Below are 18,690 nucleotides of genomic sequence, written 5' to 3'. Positions count from 1 at the left end.
TTCAAACGTTTTTTCATTAATTTTTTTTTAGATAATGAGAAACATCTTATGAAATATGAAAGAGCATATGAATCTATCAGGAAGTCAAGGTTAATTTGGTGAAAATAGGTTTTGAAATGGCCGAGATATCCAAAACAAGGAGATCCTAATAATTGAGATGATGAGAAGCATCTTATGAAATATGAAAGAGTGTATGAATCTATCAGGAAGTAATGGTTAATTTGGTGAAAATAGGTTTTGAAATGGCCGATATATCCAAAACAAGGAGATCCTAATAAAAGGTGTGGCCCACCTTTTATTAGGATCGATCTGTTTTACTTTGTTTTTGGATATCTCAGTCATTTCAAAGCCGATTCTTAATCTCATAAACTTTGACTTCTGAAGCTGAGTCCTCACCTGAACTAATACTACACCTTTCCTTTAACATGTTTAAGTTAGGATAGCATGTTACGTTCCATACGTATCTTTTCTTTTTGATGGATTTTATAGATTATTGCAAATGCAAACCTCACTGATGACGCTGCGGATGTGACCATCACTGATATCACCGGTGAACCAATCTCCGTCACCGTTCTCATAGAGGTGTTTGGCGAAACTCAGGACGAAGTCAACGACAGGATCGCTGCCTTTGAAGACTTCGAAGATGCATTGGTTCGAAGCGATGCTTCCACCTTCCTGCTGAGAGACTTTGCTGTTTCCGGTACTTAGTTTTGACTGTTAATTTTGCTAAAAACAAGTTTGCTATAACAAGGTGTGCCAAAAATATTTATGTGTATAGAGATATTACGCTCACCATTTTGTTTGTTTGTTTTTTAATTGTTTTATTTCAATACCGTTGAAAGAGTTCACTATCAGCCTCACGGTTATTTTCAGTGAGTCCGTATTTCAATTTACATCGTGTAAAACAACACAATAGAATGCAAACCAAAAGATTGCATTCACAACACGACAAAGAGCATACTGACAAAACAAAAACTACAACAAAAGCTGATTAAAATTACAGGTAAAAAAAATCATACAGATATAAAAATATAATATCATGAATTGTGTTACATCAAATAATGTGGATGGGCAGAGGTAAAGGGAAAAAAAAACTTGGGTTTTTTTATCATTTTAATGCTTTACTATAGTTAATTCCGCAAGGGAGAGGAAAGCAAGCACAAAAAACGGTATAATTTCTACTGCATTTACAGGAACCCTGAGCACAAGTACAAGTCTGACTGCCACCCTAACTCCAACCCCTGGCGGAGAGGGTCTCTCTTCCGGTGTCATCGTTGGCATCGTGCTCGGCTGTCTGTCCTTCGTTCTCCTCTTCTTCTTGATGACGGTATGCTGTCTGTACGTCGGCTATGCCAGACGAAGGCACGTGACCAAGGTCCTGATGGGGTAAGAATGCAGGAGTCAAATCGTACTGTTTTGAGTTTCTTGTTGTTTGTTTTTTCAGTGACGCAGGGGATTTCTCCACCCCTATGGCAACCCGCGATTTCCATTTCAGAAACTTCCTTCCTGTTCTCCATTTTAGAAGGAAACGCTGCGCAAACGTCCGTAATGTGCAGACCATGTAGTGTCATTTTCGACAATAAGAAATGCTAATTGAGATGAGAAATTACATCCCAGTCTGATTTTTCTTGATATAAATGCAGTCATATGCAATGAGAGAAGACGCACACCAAAGTATGCTGAAGCTTGTGTAAATGTCATTGTTTTGTTAGCTGTAATGATTGTACGTATTTAGGGCCCTTAGTGAGAACGGCACCTGCCTACTGATGGGGCTACCCTGTTGAAATAAAACTGAATGAATGAATAAATACATAAACGAAAATTATTGCGGTTACACCAATTGCCCAGAGCGATAGAATTCATACTTTTGTGATTTAAAGAATTGGAAAAAAAAGGAAAGTAATCGGCGTATATCCAAGGTCAAGAAGTATGTTCAACTAGTATGTTTATTGATTCATGTAAACAAATGACCTGTATCTAAATTTCATTTGGAAATGTAATAGTTACATTGTACTTAATTTGTTTATATGAAAATGTCATATGCTTTGGCCGGAAATGAAATAAAAATGAAATGAAATGAAAGTTTCCTATACTGCAGTTTGATAAGAAATCTATTACTTTTGTTGTTTGACTTGTAGCGAGGGATACGGGACAACCAATCCGGCAATGAGTGACGATGACGAGCTCTCCTCCGACCTGTCCCTGTACCAGCGGCGGGAGGCTGTTCGACGGGCTATCAACCAGATCAACCGCGACAGCGGCGTGCTCGGAGGACGTGGGCCTTCATCAGTGCTCTGGAATACAGGCCAACTAGAAGTGCGTGGGATTAACACAAAGAACTTTTTGAATGACTAAGAGAAAAATCACTCACAATTTTTTATTTATTTTTCTTAATTAGTAGTGAAGCCTAATAATTTGGTTACTCTTAGTGAATCCCTTTTATGTATAACTCCAGGGCAATAAAGTGTTTTGCACATAATATTGCAACATAGGCACTGAGTAGGATTAACTGTCATCATTTTCCCACATGAAATTACTGTGTTTATAACATAATAATGAAGTGCAATCATGGGACAGTGGCTGTAATTGCAGTGTTGGATTGAATTCGTATTTGTGAGTTGGCTCCTGGGAATATTTCACTTCTCGTTAATGTCGAGGTTGTAGTCCGCGACAAAATATGGAGCTAATAATTGGCACTGCGTAGTGGAAAGCTATGCGTATCTACCCAATCCTTTGCTTTTCAGGGACAGCAAGCAGTTCGATATCATAAGTACTGACTTAACATAAATTCGTGATCAGTTACCGTTTTTATCCCTCCCTCTTATCTGTTATCTCTACAGGCAAGAGGCATCGGAGGACTGTCCGCGGACTTCATGACTCCGTACGTGGTAGACGGTAGCGAAGCGTCCTACGTTACGAATCGGGTATGTCAATGTTACATTTCTTCTCTATCACTAAAGGTTAACAGGAATAATTGCGATCATGGTAAAATTCAAAAGGAAAATTAGTCATAATAGTACTTTTCGTAATATGTGCCTATTTGTGCAGATTTTTAACTAATGAGACGATACCAAAAAAGCTGTCACCGAATCTTCTTTATATCAGCATCTGAAGGGGTACCGGTAGTCTTGCACCATGCACCACAGTCTGGTCAAGAAAAAAACCATAGTCACAGGCTGCATGAGCTGTCTATTAACTTCCACCGATGGAGGTGGTGGGCTGTCGTGACGTGGGTGGTGCGGATCCTATCAAGGGACACCCACTGCTTCCATATCATGGACGGTCAAATCCAGGTGGTTTCGATGTGGAATCCTCAATGAGTTCTTGGTTGGGGAATTCAGGTCCTTCCCATAATTTCTGCCATTCTTTGTTTAAATTAAAATTACTTTTTTAAAATGACTTCGATGACTGTCAGAAAGGTTTGCGAAATTTAAGTCGCATGTCTGGACGGTTGTCCAAGTCGTCATTTATGGGAAGGTCAGGCTTGGAGTTGAAAAATGGAATTGCTAATAGAAGCCCTCTGCTTTTGTTAAGATGTTTCTGCTATGATAATTTCTGAATCTGAAAGCTCTGTACATTTGGTGCCAGGGTACTTCACTTCTGCATAATTTCCACTTCTGTAGGATTATTCCGCTACACCTGCTATACTATTTCCTGCATAGGCCCGAGCTCACTATTTGACTGCGAAAAACATAATTAAGGTAAAAATGTTCAGCCCAGTCACGAAAGTTTACATTTGCTGTGCTACAGTGTCTGCTACGTTATTAAGGCAACGTGATGATGGGCTACATTAAATGAAGTTCTCTATTTCTGTTCTTAGACGAGAAGTATGGGAGTGAGGCCCGTGCCATACATGGACGACAGCCCGGCCTCTCAAGTTTCTAGTCAGGTACATTTTTTTATATCTATAAGTCAAACTTTCCATCTTGAAAAAAAAAAAAACACACTAAAAATATGATAAAAATCACTAATGCGAAATGATTTGCATATGAATGGGATACAGTATGCAGCATATTTCAACAACAACAACAACAAATCATGGCAAGTTTTTATGGAATTCCGATGTCTCCTTTGATTTTCGATTCAATTGTGGAGTATAAGTGCCACAAAGGCTTTATTTCAGGACCATAAGTGCAAACAGTCATTTCGTGTGCACCTAATATTTAACCAACGGACAAAATGCGATGGAGTATCCCATTAGATTATACCATGTGATTTTCTGATAATTTTCTTCCATTTCATATTTCACAAAGATGCCTTAAACCTTTAATGGGAGTTTCAGTGACTGAAATTCAGACAGATGTCAGCTAACAAGTTACAGCAAACAATTGACGAACAAGAATGTCTATGGAGCAGAAATTTACGTGCGTTGTTTGCTTAGAGATGCTATCACTTCTCTCATGTTTTATTTTTCTTCTTTTTTACAGACTCACGTGGAACGGAATCCTATGCACGACGATCAACTTTCGTATTACTACTGATGGAAATGACAATTATATAAATCCGCGCAATTTGTTATGACGATGAATGTTGAATTAAGGAAATGATGATAGCTTAGATACCTGCAATATTTGATGGTAGGTTTGCGTAACTTTTACGACGCCCATATTTACCCTTTATTTATTCTGACAATGGCTTATAAAAAAAGAAAAAAGTTTATGTTTATCCGTAATAAGCAGTCATGAAGTAACTATAACGTAGATTTGTGTTTACCACAACGGACTACGTCTTTGATAACCCTATTTTATTTGTAGCCAAATTTCTGATAATTTCTTTTTAAAAATGCTTCCGACGAACAATAACTTAGCATTCTTAGTGTTTGTACGACATGGCTACAGGTAGTGTGGCTGACTGAATACAAGTACTGAAATATATTTGATTGCAGCAATTGCATGAGAAGGTCAGAGAGAATAGTTTTAGCCAAGATAGAGGAAAACATTTTTTGCAAACATCATCATATACAATGTATGTGTAATCCAGCTTTTACAATAATTCGCATGGAAATTTTCACGATATTAACCTTTCTTTGAAACTGACATGGAAAAATTTGCTTTACTTTTTTGGTTTCAACTTTTAAAAAAAAAATGATAATGATAATCTTAATCTTAATCTTAATTCATTGCTTCAACCGCTTCCAAATCAACTGTCTGTCAACAGGTCGATGAAAACCAATCATTCAAGTTTATCTGCTTGTGAATATCATGGTATTTAATAATCACACGCCATTACGTGGCCATCGCGTAGATTGTTTTATTAAGAAAGCATATTTTCAGCATACCTGTGTAATTTCTGTTGCCTTTAACAAGAAGACAGGTTGTTCACATTGAACATAAATTCAAAATTAGATATTCTGTAGTATATTTAAGGGAGTCCATATCGATCCTTTCATTTACATGCAGTCCTCATCAAATAGTCATTCCTTCCTTCGAATTTTAAAAGACGTACAAAATAATATTTGTAGCAGACGCTGTTTTTTTATTTTGTTTCCCTGCAGCGTATTCCAGGTGAATTATTATCTACCTTTCCGCTGAGAATATAAACCAAATTAAATAGAACAAGAAGGTGCAATTTTTTTTTGTGTATGACTTAAAGTCTACCTAAGTAGAAATATATGACAAAATAAATAGTTAGATGTGCTCATGAAAACAGTGTTGTGTTGTTGTTTTTCATGTAAAAGTAGTCCCCAGTCTTCCTAAAGGAGTTTAAATTTTTCAAGTCTTCTCAAATGTTCTCACGTAAGAGGGCAAGGAGCTTCGAATTTTGTCATATTATGCGTTTTTGATGTTGCTTTTACCTTTCGTTAAATATGGTGTGCCTCCCCCAGTGGACACATTGTTTACCGAACACTCCGCTATATACTGCTGTTGTACTTTATATACTTTAGCCCACAAGTAAATTTTCAAGAAAGGTGTGCAAGATATTTCGTCAATATTGACGCCAATAAAAACGTCATTTTAAAAAAAAAAAGTGTTGATATCGCAGAATCAGGTCGTCTGTGGAAGTCATTTTGAGCAGGCGAGATCTTTGGACGCGGAGACAAATATCACAGAAAAAAATTGACTGCGGTAAAGTTTTCTTGTATCAGTATTGGCTAACGTTGTAAAACCAGACCACACAAAAATGTTCACTAGAGAAATGCCTATCTGAGAAAGACCGTTTTGGTTTGGAAAAAAATGCTCTCAAAAGCGTAACTCTCCATACAGCAGTTCAAAAAACAAAAACACAGAAAAAATGAAGGCAAATTTATTTAGTCTAAAAAAAATACCTGCTAAATTTAAAAGTTCTTTCATGATTTTTCTTATCTATTGATCAAACCATGTGAAAATCATATCTAGTGAACTCAGTGATCGCGCAGGGGGTGGTGGGGTTAAATTGTGGGAGGGGGTATGTTGAGCTAGGGGTATCTCATCCCACACATCCCACACGAGAGAGATAGTGCATTTCAGCGATCTTGTACAGTGGAATAATGGGAAATTTTCGAAGAAAAAGAAAGTAAGACGTTCCTTGCTGATTCATTAAAGACAAAAACAAACAATGTTTTTTGTCCCTTATTCGCTGACTGAAGTACTTGAAATTTGATATTCCGGTCTAGGGGCATCTGCCCCATTTCCTCCCTCCCCCCCCCCCCTCCCAACTGCATACTGCCTTGGGGAGGAGTATACCTTAAACGTTATAGTCAATTTTGTTCAATTGGACTCTGCTCGCTAGCGGTGGGTTTGTTTGTTGTGTTTGTTTTTATTGTTCCATATTCTACGTTTCAACCAATAAACCATAAACATAAAAAGAAGTTGCATGGGTGAATTGTCAAACACAGCGTTTGAGACAATTAAACATGTGAAGTATGAGGGAAAACGCGTACCTCTCCATACAGCAGTTCACAGAACAAGAACACAGAAAAATTGACAGACAAGAATATCTGGTGACCGTTTCATGAAACGTTTTGTCAGTGATTTACACTGACAACTGTTAAAAGCTACTGAAATCCTTGCGTCTGATTGGCTGATAGCAAATTTGTCGGTGAAAACCTCCGACGAACTCGTTGATGAAACGCCCCCTGAACAATAACGAAAGAGTCTGTCCCACAACTGTTCCGAGAAAGATGACATAATGATAGCTAATTAGATCACAAACAAAAAATCAAAACGTAAACAGGCGCGTACTTCATTCTTAGTGCTTTGCGGGTGTTGTTAAACGCCGCCCCTCTGACATAGAATCTGGTGTACTGTTATGCGAGGGAACGAGCAAGTGTGTACAACTAGGCATCTTTATACCTATCGTAACACGGGGGAGAAAAACATACAGCCTTGATTGATCGCAGAACGCACAATACAATGATCTGTACATGCATTCTATGCCACTGTCGGCTCTTGGGTGGATGTGCAGTTGTCACTTGTGCGGGGCGGAAAGCCTTTTATGAACAATTGCTCATCCATGTGTGTGTGAATGGCTGACGATTCCTAACCAATCAAATTCTCGACATCCATTCTTCTGTGCAGGTGAATTACAAGCGGCTGCATGGTTTAACCAATCAAAACGCTTGAAACTCTACATCGATTTTCCGTGCTTCAATAAGTACGAATGAGAATATGGATTTTATCTATCAGAACATTATAGACACGCACTTCATAAAATCAGTGTAAGAAAGATACTGTGAGAAACTACCGGTACAGTAGCTCTTTGGCCCGTTACTAGGCTCTTTTATTTGGGAGAGAGGGGGCAGGGTCATACGCATAGAGCCATACGCAGGAGTACTTTTTTTTTTGGGGGGGGGGGGGCGAAGGCAATACAGTGCACTCCCGTTATAACGAAATGCTCGAGACCGGCCGTTTTCTTTCGTTATAACGAAATTTCGTTATAACCGAACAAATACAATATATAGCAAAAACAAGGTAACCACCACGCATATATCATATGTCTATTGAATACTCATCATACACTGGAAAGCTATGTGAAATGGGATCGCGAGTGAGACGAACAAAACAAACAAAAATAAACACTGACAAATACATTGACGTACACTCACAAACACGTGAAATCGTATGCAAGGATACTTTTGTCCTTTGTCATCACATGGGTCTGTTCCACGCACCGAACCTTCCACGCCCCTACTCCTAGGTACGGGCCAGCTAGTTCGCCTAATTTTTTTTTATTTTTTGCTTTCTTCCTGTGCAAGTGTTTATCACTGACTTTCTGGGTTAGATAACGTTCAGCATGATCAATAGTTTTAACCTTTTCTGTGTCAGGAACTGTGGACAATGAGCACGACACTGGGTTCCTATACACTGAAAACACACAAAGGTTAACTTGACTTCACTGTTTGTCAGATATCTAAGAGAAGATGCTGGGCGGTTTCTTCGCCTCATAATCATGAGTGGTGTTCAATATTTGTATCCAGTAACAGTTAGGCTGAAGGGAAGAAAGTGAGTTATTCATCAATCAAAACTGGCGATCGTTGAATTTATTTTAGTGACTATAAAACTGGCCATAAAAATGGCTAGACTTACGTGCGCTGTGCTTGGTAATTATCCTAAGTATTGCACAAAAACCTGAGGAGCTTCCGATCCTCTCCTTCCTAATGCCTTATTTGCCGGTTAAGAGGCTCTTCACTGCGAGAGATACCTAGTAAAGAGGCGAGAGCACAAACGCGATCGTTCAGAATCAATATACTGCTGGATGAAGGTATGCTTCAACGGGAAAAGAGAAGCAGACAGAATTCCATGTACATCCCATGGGGAACATGTTCTTCAGGATCAATAATGAAACAATAGGTAAACGATAAATAGGAGAAATCTAAGACGGTATGTACAGCTGAATCGTCAGACCGATCCCGTTGGCCCCGTCAGGTAGAAGTCAGTTAACTATAAATAATTCACAAAAAATTGGAAATACTCCGGTGTCAGCAAAGCTCATAATCAAAATCAGTATAACCATACATCAAACAGCCCGCAAAAGTCGCACTGGCGGTTTTCGAGTATTAAAGCTTGAAAATGTTGTGTTGTTCAAAAAGTTATATATCTGTCTTTTCAAATTCTGACAGAGAAGATATCGTCAATCTTACAATGAAGTATGTGACTGGAGACTTAAATCTAAGTAGTGTGTCCGATACTTTTAGAGCAATGATTTTCAAAATCACCCTCCCCTTCCTTTCTCTTTTTCTCGATCTGTCTGTACATCTATCTCGTTCTCCCTTGTATTGGATAAAAATGTGCAGAAAACACCCTTATTTCTTCACAGCAGGCTGGACTTAAAATACCAATGCCAAGTTCAACGTTCAAGAAAGGCTGATTGTCCAGTTGCTGTAGAATTTCAATCTTTGCTGTATGCAGGAGAAATAAAAAGGAGTAATTAAAGAAGGACTATAATTATCCAATAGACATCCTACCTCCAAGCTCTTTTTTTTTCTTAAAAGTGTCAAAGTGAATTAGTATTTGTTGCTTGAAGGTTCAGTAATTATTATTATTTTGGCACTGCGGCTCCCACCGGGGCCTTCGTTCAGTTTTTCCTAGATAACAGATCTTGACCGAATATACTTCTAATTTGCATTGTGACGTCAGGTCACGTATGCTCTAATTCGTAGGTAAGCATTATTGTAATGAAATTGAAAAAGAATAAACTGATGCGTTTCACAAGTGTGATTTTAACGTGTTATAGTGATATTCATAGAAATGGCATATTATATAGAATATGATATGTATAAATCATATCGACATATATAATTCACACACACACACATATATATGTATATATATATACATATATATATATATATATATATATATAATACAAACACTGGTACACATGCATACACATGGTATATACATAGACTGCAGGATCCGCTTTTAGTTTAAAATTATCACAAACTCTATAATCATATCTTTCTAGTGGGCTCTCCCATCTCCATGATCCAATATTTATCACCAAAATGCACATTTCTGCAATCCTCATCAAAAGTCTAATTAATCTCCCCCTTCATTATTGATTAGGTCTATAGGCACCCTTTATAGTATTTTGAGATGGAGAAAAAAAGTAAAACTTCAGCATGACCGTACAATGATAAAAACTATCATTTCGCAATGATGACAGGTGAAAAAAAAATCAAAAAGGTTAGAATACAGGTAGGTATACTCATATATGTCTTACTTGCAAAATGGAAAATGTTACTATAATGCATTATTTTGTTTTATATACACATGAAGAGTTCTATTGCAAAATGAGCTGAGCGCCATTTTTAAGCATTTTAAAGTAAGTCCATCATCAGAGCGATATTAAACCTCTACAGTAATATCTCACTTGTGACATAACAAGGAATATTCTAGAAAGTAGGATAAAATAATCCTGTATTTTCTTATTATTTTCTTTGTTTTCTTTTCTTTGCTTTAATCACATATATCTCAACTTAACAAGAATGCAGTTAGATTGCGGTAAAACTCTCCACATGTTTTACCACCAGGGGATAACTGTGAATACTGGTGTGTGGATCGATATATGGACGAGTACATGAGCTTATATTTTAGAGAGCTTACATCGTCATAGTTGTATTTTGTTTGTACCTCCGCCCGATAAAATGAGGAAGAAAATCATTCGACAATAAGTTCAGAGTGTATATTGATCGCCTTGTACAGCATCTAAGAATGCGCATGCGTTGAGTGCCGTGTGCAAAAGGACACTGATACATAAAAATGAAGGAGGAAAAACTCTGCCTTTTTAGTGACATCGAAGTCAGATGAAGTTGCCACTTCGCATTCTTAAGCAAAGGTGCTGATTTCATGACCAAATTCTCTGATCTCTTCTGATCTTTCATGAACATTTTCCATCAAGTTCTTTTCATAAATACCATGAATTCTACAGGAGGAGAAGTTGTTGGAACAGAACTAAACCTTAGCCTGCCCTTCTTTGCATACGCCACTACGTCTTTTTTGACGATCTTCATGAATTTGCTGATTTTGATGGCGTTTGGGGTTGAGAAAAGGTTGAGAACCTACAACAATTATTTTTTATAATCAACATGGCTATCGCAGATCTGGTGGTGGGCCTCGTGGTAATGCCTATCCGCTGTACGCTTGAACTGTTTAACACGTGGATTTTTGGAGCATTGGCAGGTATCTTGTTCCAGGGCGTGATGAACTCACTCCTTGGTGTGTCGGTGTTCGGCATTGTCGTTATCAGCATCGACCGCTACATCGCCACATTCTATCCAATACGGCACTTTCAATCAAAGAGTAAGAAGAAGGCAGTGTATGTCAACATTCTCACCTGGGTCATACCGTTCTGTGTTTGGATGGCCATCACTGTTCTTTGGGATCTCCTTGAACCAACTGACTTACTGACGCCGGCAAAACTGCCAAGACCAAACTACACCCTTTCACAGGCATCTAATCTACTGATTTGCTTCCTAAGATTCGCAGGGCCGTTTCCTGTCATTCTGATACTTTGCATTCGCATTTATTTGCAGGTAAGAAAGAGTGGTAGGAAGCGTCTTGTAAATTTTGTCAAACATGCCCGTGTGAAAAGGAGGCAAAGAAATGCTCAGTCACTCGAAGATCCTTGTTGCAGCGATGATGAAATATTACAGGTATCTAATAACTCAATCCCAGTACCGAGTATTTCTCAAAGCATCTCAAAGCCGATAACGGCCAATGAAAACCACTGGAAGACAGATTTCGCCATTATAAACATGAATGCCAAAATTGAGCACCAATGTGATGATCAAGGTACAGGAAAGAAGAGAAGTGAAAGGCAGATAAACCTGGGCCCACGAAGTGACAATTCATCTAACCACGTCGGGACTTCTCGCAAACAACCTGATGCTAACCGGAGGCAAGCTCGTGTTGACTCTTCATCCGAAAACAGTAAAATTCTGAGAACCCTAGCTTTCGTTGTGATCGTCTTTACCATCACTTGGCTCCCGAACACCATGACCATCATATTTCATGCCGTCGCGCCGGATGCCTACAAGGCATTCAACAAGCACTTCAACTACTCTGGCCTAGCTCGCTGGGCGTCCTGTTGGAACAGTTTGATAAATCCCGTGGCTTACGCCATTGCCCAACCAGCCATACGCCAAACGATCACATCTACCCTCTGCATGAAACGGCTGTAATTGGGGCATCGCTCTAAAATGATGCAACACGGTTCAAGATTAGCACCCGTTTTAAGATTAATTGAAAACATAATGTGACGTCGCGATCAGCAACATTAATCTGTTTTTCATTCCGAAATGTAATCTTACTTTTTCTCTTCATGGCATTTCATTAGGCATCCCACACATCATACAGTTGGACTTTCGACGCCCTGCTCTTGAGATCCGACGCCTACAAGATCCAACGTCACACATAAATTATTGCAAGGATACTGAAGTGAGATAGCTTATGTATACATTTGTCTTGTATTTTGTATTGAATATGTTAAGAAGTGAAAACAGTGGCTCATACATACATGGTTTCCCTTTGATTACGATACTGCTTTTAGTATTCATTTGAAACAGATGAAGCTGTAAATGATTCCATATCTAATGGCTATGTATACTAAAGGAAAATTGCACGGATGATATATCGCATTACTATACTATAGTTATGTTTATCATTAAAGACATTTGGATAATTATACTCTTATTATAAATGAATACTCGCCAAAAGTATTCATCTTAATGACTTTCAAGCGAACATAGCCGTAAATTATTGCAAGTAAAAATACAAATTTCTTGATAGTTACCCACGCCGATGAAAATCGGCAGGGGGTTATGTAAAGGGTTCCGTATGTTTGTTTGTTTGTTTGTTTGTTTGTTTGTTTGTTTGTTTGTTTGTTTGTTTGTTTGTTTGTTTGTTTGTGTACAAGATAACAAGAGAACGGGTAAACGGATTTGCACGAAATGTTCAGGGAATGTTTGGATAATGACAGGAAAGAATCGATTAGATTTTGGTGATAATCGGTTGACCCTTGCAAATTCTGTGTGACCTTGAAGTTTTGACCCCATGGTATAGTGACCATTCCGAAAATTTCCCGTTTCTCACTTTGCGATTTTCCGCTACCATACGAAGACATAAACTCCCCAACGATCCGACTTCGCTGCTCAAATGTTCGTAAGAATTCCGAAATTTACGTTTAGGCCTATTTGAGGGACTATGTCCTTCTAGATTTATGAAAGTTCGTTCTCCGTCATCACAAACTGGCCCGTATTTTGATGATTTTTCAAATTAACATTGATTGTTTTTTTCGTTGGAGGAGCATTTTGCTCGGTCGCAGTCACACTGCACGATATGCGTGCTCAATGTCAATGCGTGTGCAAGGCCGCTGAAAATGCATCGCGCTCTACACTGTTGGTGCAAAATTGCACCGGGGACGTTGCGGCGCTCGTTGGTGGCCGAATACTGGTGCAGTAGACATTTGCATTCAACCCTTGCATTGAATAATTCCCGTAGACACTAATCATAGGGGTAATTGCCTAGGGGGTACGTAAATTTTGTTTTTCTTTTTTGCTTTTGTGGATACCATCAAAGATCGTACACTCATACGACCTTTGATATCATCACACTCTCGGCTTGCTATAATCAAAATATCCCGCAAGAAAACGGCGTATTTCTCGATTTTTAGCGCTTTTTATTTTTTAGCGACTTAATTCGCGCGCGCTTGGAAAAGTTCCGATTCTGCACTTTTGACGGTGGAATTTGGGATTTTCGATGGATTTTTGGAGGAGACTTAAGGACTTTCCTGTACGTGAATGAGTGTTAATACCGTATGTGTAATTATGTGATTTGCGTGTGATGTGACTGTAGAACCAAAGATCGTACACTTCAGTGTACGATCTTTGGTAGAACTCACTGGCTGGTGATAAAGCACACTGGCAATTAAGTGGCCGAATTCTGGTAGATGACCGAATGCACATTATGTTTACCCCGACTTTGTACTTAGGCGTGGGTCTGCCGCCTTTGACGGCCCCTCTCTAGTTTTAGAATGTTTACAGATCTGCGTGTCTTAAACAAAACCGAGAATGGATTATGTAGGATAATAGTAAATTAATACATGTCAGTATGTTTGCCTTGCTGTGTTGAACCAACGGTCAATGTTAAGAAATATACGAACAAGTGCCAATACCTGAACTCAAACACGATTGTATTGCTGTTTCCAGGATGTTATCGGCATTACATCCTGAAACGTAGGTGAGATAGCACAGTAAAAACAAAATTCATTGCACTGCGGTTTGATGGGAATATGTTGTGTAAACGTGTGAGACAAATATCACGTCGATTGAAATATATGGAACCATGTCGACGTAACTATAAAACATGTTTACGTAACTCGAGTAGAAGATGTCTTTAACCATCAAAGATTATACTAATAAATTCATTTGTAACGTCACAAGGGTGAGGAGTATTCGATCTACCTGGTCATTTTTTTTTTTGTATAATATTATGGTCTGTTGATCGAACAACTAATTTGCTTTTAATTACACTTTTCAACAACTTGCGGACTTGTATCAGTGTTTATGTCAAAAGCACATTCTGTTCTACAAATTTCCATCTAAAGTATACTGTCGTAAATCGACACGCGAGACTAATTTTGATTTTCAGGTCTTTGTATGTGTAGTACACTCTGCGTAAATTACCGCATAGCATATTGCAAGTCCAAAGGAGGAAAATATGTTCCTAATTTACGTGCAGTGGAAGTAGGTAGATAATTATGACTTTTTGCCTTCGGATGAGTTGTTTTTTTTTAAGTATCATATAAGTCAATTAAACGTAGGGATAAATTTTTTAATATGTAAATGTTGAACGTATTTCATTTCATTTCACTTCACACATTTTCATTTCCAATCAAACACAGGTAATACACTTTGACATGATTACATATATTGGAACATAATAATACATATTGGTTCTTAAAAGAACTTCATGGAAATGGAAATTCAGTTATTACTTGGCAGAGAGTGAGGTAATCTTTGTCATATCAAACAATTTGTTTATAGATTTCTACAGTTTTTCTCCTCCGCCTCTTTCTACCCTGTTGTGACGCAGATTTGTTTTCCTTAAATTCTATGATTTTACCCGGCGTCGACTAGCATATCCATGATACGCTTTCACAGAATGGTGGAAAACGGTAGAAAGAGAGAAGTAAACTGTTAATTTGGATTGTCGGATCACAGTCAGCTTTTTTTTTGTAGCATTGACGAGCTTCTTGTTAAGAATAATGTGGTGAATGATAAGGAGGAAACACAAATCTATTATGCATGAAGAGAACGTTTTTTACTTCATTGCGTTCAAAATTGAATACACTTGACTGCGTTATGATATATTAGATCACATAGATCATATTATGATCTACTCAGCGGGGACTGAAAAAGATGCAACGATTTCCCCAGTATCCCTAGCGTAGAAGTACTGCACAGGATAGAGCATTATGGCGTCAATTTTTCCTTCAGTAGTTTAACAAGAAGGTGAAAAATCGTAGAATGGTGAAATATATAAATATATATATATATATATATATATATATATATTTATTTATTTATTTATGTATACATGTATACATGTATAATTATGTTATAAGGAAATTGGCAAATTGTCTCTTCAATAAATCCCATGAATATGAAAAAAAATATATATATGTTAAATAATACTGTAAAGGTTTACCTCCGGTTGATTGTGTTGACCACGCCTGCCTACAAGGATCATTTATAGCAAACTTTGATTTTTATCCGGTGTTATCGAAAATACCTTTTTAGAAGAGGCAACTGGATGAACATCTTCTCTCATTGCTTAGAAATTTTTTGTCTACATTTTTCTTTATCGTGGCACTTACACTCGCATGAACAAACCAACTCTCATGATATACAATGCCTGTTTTGATGTATGTCGAACCGAAAGGCTCGAGCAATACCGGCTCATTTAAGTCACAAAAGTGTGTAAGGAAGATGACGCACACGTACCATTTTTCATACAGGTTCTGACCTTGGCTTTTATATAAAGGGTATAACCGAGTCTATTGATCGCAAGAAACCGAAGTTCTCAGCATAAAACGATTTATGAAATCAAAGAAAAATTCACATTTATTATTCTTGTTACAAAACGAAAGTTTATGAAATTTCCTAAAGTCTTTAAAAGGCGATGTGATGAATTGAAACAAATAAATAACAATCCAGATGCTTAACTGCAAAAAAAAAAAAAAAATTCTTTTCCAAGGGACATGAACCCTCAAAATTGAACAGAAAAACAACAAAAGAGTTTCTCTGTGAATAAAATCTACTTGGAATGTAGATTACCTATTGATAGACAGCTTTTGATTGACGGGCGACCCCTGTCATTAAAGATCTGTTGAGTGAATAAATCCATACCAATTTGGTTCGTAAAATAGCGAAAAGCTTCCGTTCAAAGCTTTCCTTGCACTCAAAGGGCTTTTATCATCGCTGAATAGTAATCGCTCTAACTGCACGGATATGTGCTGCTGTAGCATCGAGCTCAATTATATTCATAGGTATCCCTTGTTAGCTCTCCCAAAAGTCAAATACTAACGTATTAAACGTATATGCGCCACCCAATTATACGCATGCGTTAAGTGCTTCATTCAAGGAAGATGCGCATTCCCCAAGCTTCTCATGGGCAATTCAAACGAGATAAAATGGAGCTGTCACCTAATTCTTTCACACAGACACACACACACAAAGATTTGTGACTTCTAATGCGAAAATATCTCTTGCACAGTTTCACCGAGATATCGCACCTTTGCCTCGGGTTTTCAATTCATCCTGTTTGGCGTTTACTGTTTCTTTTTTCCAGAGTGCTTGGCAACTGGTCATTTAATCATGAATATGACAAATTTAACAGGTATCGATATTGCAGAGGATTTCGAAACGGGGCTAAAACTGACTGTGTCCTTCTTCGCATACGCTACAACGTCCATTCTGACGATTTTCCTGAATTTGCTGATTTTGATGGCGTTTGCTGTTGAGAAAAAATTGAGAACCTACAACAATTACTTTATAATGAATATGACTATCGCAGATCTGATGGTTGGCCTCATAGTAATGCCTATCCGATCTACACTAGAACTGTTTAACAAGTGGATCTTTGGAACAATGACAGGCATTTTGTTCCTGGCAGTTCAGAATTCACTTCTCGGTGTGTCGGTGTTCGGCATTGTCGTCATTAGCATCGATCGCTACATCGCCACATTCTATCCGATACGACACTTCCAATCTAAAAGTAAGAAGAAGGCAGTGTATGTCAACATTCTCACCTGGGTCATACCGTTCTGTGTTTGGATGACCATCACTGTTCTTTGGGATCTCCTTGAACCAACTGGCTTACTGACGCCAACAAAACTGCCAAGACCAAACTACACCCTTTCCCAGGCATCTAATCTGCTGATTTGTTTCCTACGATTCGTCGGACCGTTTCCACTCATTCTGATATTGTGCGTTCGCATTTATTTGCAGGTAAGAAATAGTGGTAGAAAGCGCCTCCTGAACATTGCCAAAGTGGCAAGAGTGAAACAGATTCGTAGAGATTCAAACGTTAGCGGTGATAGTGCACTAGGTGATGACGGAGCAGCGGTAGAGATTGGTGATTCCCCTGAGATATCTAGTCTTTCCAAAAGTTCCTCAAAGCTAATTAAAACCATCGGAAGCGACTTGAAAAAAGACGCTGGTAATGTCAGGATCAAAATCAAACATGTGTACCAATCTGATGTCCAGAGCATGAGAAAAGTTATTAGTGACATTGGCACACAAAACCAAGGGCCCGGTGGTCCATCGCAAAGCCGTACAATTCGCAGCTGTCAGCAACACCCTTATGTTGACTCTTCATCCGAAAACAGTAAGACTTTGAGAACCCTAGCTTTTGTTGTGATCGTTTTTACCATCACTTGGCTCCCGAACACCATGACCATCATATTCCATGCCATCGCACCGGATGCCTACAAGGCATTCAACAAGCACTTCAACTACTCTGGTCTGGCTCGCTGGACGTCTTGTTGGAACAGCTTGATAAACCCCGTGGCTTATGCCATGGCCCAGCCAGCCATACGCCGTACGATCATGGCGGTTTTCTGCCTGAGGCGGCCGTAGACCGATGCGTGTTACGAAATGATACAAATGTGTGGCTTGAATAAGGTTTTAAGTAAAGGATAGCTATAGGAACAGGAAAAGTAGTGTTTCTTGTTATCAAAAAATAAAACTGAAAGAAACGAAATGTCAAAAGACAGCATTAGATTTCACGTTTCACGATTGCCCACACATAAGCCTATACACAAAATATAAAAACATAAAGTTCTGTTCAAAGTGAAATAGCACAAAGTAATATCCACTCTCATTGTACGGTGCGCTGCCTATGTGAATACTAGGTAAATTCAACGCTCATAGTTTATCTATAGAAATTGATAATAGAAGTTTATGTAGGTATGTCCTTATGTTAAATGTTGTATCATATCATGAATATGTGGTGTCATGGTAAATGGTAAATTTTTCGGCTCAATTCAATACTGAATATGTTTTATATGTCACAGTACATGCGATTCGAATCGCTATATCAGGCCTGCCAATACACGCAATCGTTTGGGTTTGTGTTATCTTAATTCGTTTTTTAGTTCTTTCTTCTATTGGATATTTTCCTTTCTTTTTAGTCATAGCTCAGAGTTATTTTTAGCTTATTTTTCTCCTATCTTTGGAACAATGACAGGCATTTTGTTCCTGGCAGTTCA

At 38.2% G+C, this 18,690-nt stretch overlaps 2 protein-coding genes across 2 annotated transcripts; both read left to right on the top strand.

Moving 5' to 3' along the window:
* The first annotated feature begins 11,005 nt into the window (after positions 1–11,005).
* Positions 11,006–12,100, top strand: LOC139733521 (uncharacterized). The gene has a single exon (XM_071644330.1). The coding sequence runs from the start codon at positions 11,006–11,008 to the stop codon at positions 12,098–12,100; it is 1,095 nt and encodes a 364-aa protein (XP_071500431.1).
* Positions 12,101–16,981: 4,881 nt separating this feature from the next.
* On the top strand, positions 16,982–18,058 carry LOC139733519 (5-hydroxytryptamine receptor 1A-like). The gene has a single exon (XM_071644329.1). The coding sequence runs from the start codon at positions 16,982–16,984 to the stop codon at positions 18,056–18,058; it is 1,077 nt and encodes a 358-aa protein (XP_071500430.1).
* The last annotated feature ends 632 nt before the right edge of the window (positions 18,059–18,690 follow it).

Source organism: Diadema antillarum, unplaced genomic scaffold (assembly GCF_040938485.1).
Source record: "Diadema antillarum isolate AM-2024a unplaced genomic scaffold, OU_Dant_1.0 seq00000481_RagTag, whole genome shotgun sequence".
NCBI lineage: Eukaryota > Metazoa > Echinodermata > Echinoidea > Diadematoida > Diadematidae > Diadema > Diadema antillarum.
The sequence above is the reverse complement of the archived record's forward strand: the minus strand, read 5'-3'. Positions and strand labels throughout refer to the sequence as shown.

What these genes read in the sequence shown, in the direction of transcription:
- LOC139733521 (XM_071644330.1), top strand. Translation starts at nt 11,006, where the DNA reads ATGGCTATCGCAGATCTGGTGGTGGGCCTCGTGGTAATGCCTATCCGC.
- LOC139733519 (XM_071644329.1), top strand. Translation starts at nt 16,982, where the DNA reads ATGACTATCGCAGATCTGATGGTTGGCCTCATAGTAATGCCTATCCGA.